The sequence below is a fragment of the Microtus ochrogaster genome, chromosome 6 (genome assembly GCF_000317375.1).
Source record: "Microtus ochrogaster isolate Prairie Vole_2 chromosome 6, MicOch1.0, whole genome shotgun sequence".
NCBI classification, from domain to species: Eukaryota; Metazoa; Chordata; class Mammalia; order Rodentia; family Cricetidae; genus Microtus; species Microtus ochrogaster.
The window spans coordinates 77153080-77155497 of record NC_022013.1 but is presented as its reverse complement, the minus strand read 5'-3'; the positions used below and the strand labels follow the sequence as shown (position 1 = coordinate 77155497).

At 46.0% G+C, this 2418-nt stretch overlaps 1 protein-coding gene across 2 annotated transcripts in view; it reads right to left on the bottom strand.

The window, feature by feature from the left end:
* Nsl1 (NSL1, MIS12 kinetochore complex component) overlaps positions 1–2418 on the bottom strand; it is a 17843-nt gene that overhangs the window by 11826 nt on the left and 3599 nt on the right. For both annotated transcript variants that reach the window (XR_003377067.1, XM_005348874.3), the window contains exon 3: positions 321–451. Coding sequence is in view for 1 of the 2 variants with exons in the window: in XM_005348874.3 (XP_005348931.1) it covers positions 321–451 (131 nt within the window). In the remaining variant the exon portion in view is untranslated. The remainder of the gene's footprint in view (positions 1–320; positions 452–2418) is intronic.

The window sequence follows — 2418 nt, the reverse complement described above, 5'->3', positions numbered from 1 at the left end:
CCAGCATTCCAGGTGTGGTAGTGCACGCTGTAACCCCAGGCAAGTGTGGCAGTGCACACTGCAACCCCAGCCAGGTGTGCTAGTTCACACTGTAATCCCAGCATTCCAGGTGTGGTAGTACACATTGTAACCCCAGCCAGGTGTGTTAGTGCACGCTGTAATCCCAGCATTCCAGGTGTGCTAGTGCACACTGTAAGCCCAGCACTTGGGCTTGGGGTTGGAAGATCAGGAGTTCACGGCCAGCCTGTACTATATGAAAGATAATCTAATTTTTTATTGAGGTAAAACACTGTGTGAGGACTTCAATGTGAACATCTCACCAGACTCTCGTGCTGTGCTTTCAAGGTCTTGATGATACTCTCGAGGATCCTTCTCGGGTACTGCCTACGTTTTGTTGCCACATCTACTATGAGCTCATCAAATTCATCTTCAAGCACTTTGATGTCAGCATCTATTTCAGAAAAGTCCATATTAGTATAGAAACATTATATACACTCAATTCACAAAATAATTAAAGAAAACAAACATGGCAAACTAATAAGCCCCCTCATTTCTGTACTGCTCACTTATACCTACAGGAAATGAAAGATGAATGTAGTATGACCCCAAGAGACAGACAGCTGTAACCTGATAAATGCAACAGGTTTATAAAGACACAGGATACAGAACAACGTAACACCACCAGCAGGAGTTAATGACCCAAAAGAAACAACATTTAAGTTGAAATCTAGGTGTAAACAAAGACATTGAGTGATGAAGAGCCAGGGAAAAACATCTTTCGGACAGAAAACTGTAAGGTCACGGAGCCTCAGCAAACAGCAGCGCTCTCCGTGGATAAACCAGGGACTGGAAGGACCCAGAGCCTCAGCAAACAGCAGCGCTCTCCGAGGATAAACCCGGGACTATGTGTGATGGGTGAGAGCACACGCGCCACAGCATGCGTGCTGAGGTCAAAGAACAAATCTGGAGTCACTTCTCTCCTTCCACCACTGCCCAGGTTTGCATAGCAAGCACCTTTCTGGGATCAGCCATCTGATCAGGGATCAGGGATCAGGACATCTTCTGTGCAGGAAAATGGTTTCTTAGCGCCACCAAGTGGTAGAATTTGTAAAAGCACAATGTATAAACAAAGGGCAAATGCTTGATGTGTATTTATTTCTAAAAGCAGAGCTCTGCTCTCAAGGAACTGCCCTTCTAAGTTTGTCTGACCACACATCCTGTGACCAGAACCATCCGGGGCAGTCACAATGGGAGGGAAGAGGCAGCCTCACATATAAATAAGGTCTACCTTAGTTCCAGAGCGGTCCTGAGGCAGGAGCTCGTCGGAAACCTCAATAAAAACAACAACAATGACAAAGACCAGATTCAACCTCTGTCCCCCATGAAGCCTGCATTTGCTTCCTATATCTGCCCAGAGCAAAGCCTGTCAAACCTATTCACATAAGTCTCCTTACAGCTCTCCCTAAGACAGATAGAGTGCTTGCTTGACATAAGTCTGTAGACTCCTTCACCAGCACTAAACACACACCCCCACTCCTGTGACTCCTCCAAGACCACGTGATAAAGTACGAATCCCTTACAAAGCCTCCGAGGCATGTGGCACTCTCAGCTCAACTTAGCTTTCTTGACACATCTGCTCTTAGTTCCCAGCTCACCGCGGCTTCCCATTCACTCCATCTGCCTTTCTGGGTAACGTTTTGTTTCAAATAAAGACCCACTGAAAAGCTACATGGTGTAGAAATTACTTCTGGCTACTTTTAAATATATTCCCTACTAATCAGCAATTATTGTGTTAATATTTTACAAAACAGATGCTGTTGGTTTGGGTTTATGTGTAAACCCCAAATCTGTTTTGGTAATTGTAAAAGACAACTAATATAGTCCCAGGTAATAGACAAGAAACTCTGGGCAGAGCCCTCTCTTATGGCTGAGAAGAAGTTACAGTCACAGAGAGTTGCTGGGAGGCCTGTAATCAGCTCAAATGACCGGACAATGTGAACACAAAGCAGTGAGTGTCATCAACAGTGTCAGCCCTGAGTGATGTTACCAGAAGCACAGACGGCACGGCACACATGGCTCTTGTCAAGGCCGCCCTTCTCTGGACAGTACTGCAAATACAGAGACGCCTCTCTCTTCTCAAACTGATCACTCCTTTCTACAGATGTTTCCTTCCTACTCTGACCTTTCTTTCTCTTTCTGTTAACACTTTTTTTTGGCATGTCAGCACCATTAGTAAGGTATGATCAAGTCTAAGGCAGGCTTGGTGGCGCATGCCTTTGATCCCAGCACTTGGAAGACAGAGGCAGGTGGGTCTCTGAGTCTGAGGCCAGCCTGGTCTACAGAGTTCGAAGACAGTCAGGGCTACACAGAAAAGCCCTGTCTCAAAAACAAACAAAGGTGCCGGGCGGTGGTGGTGCA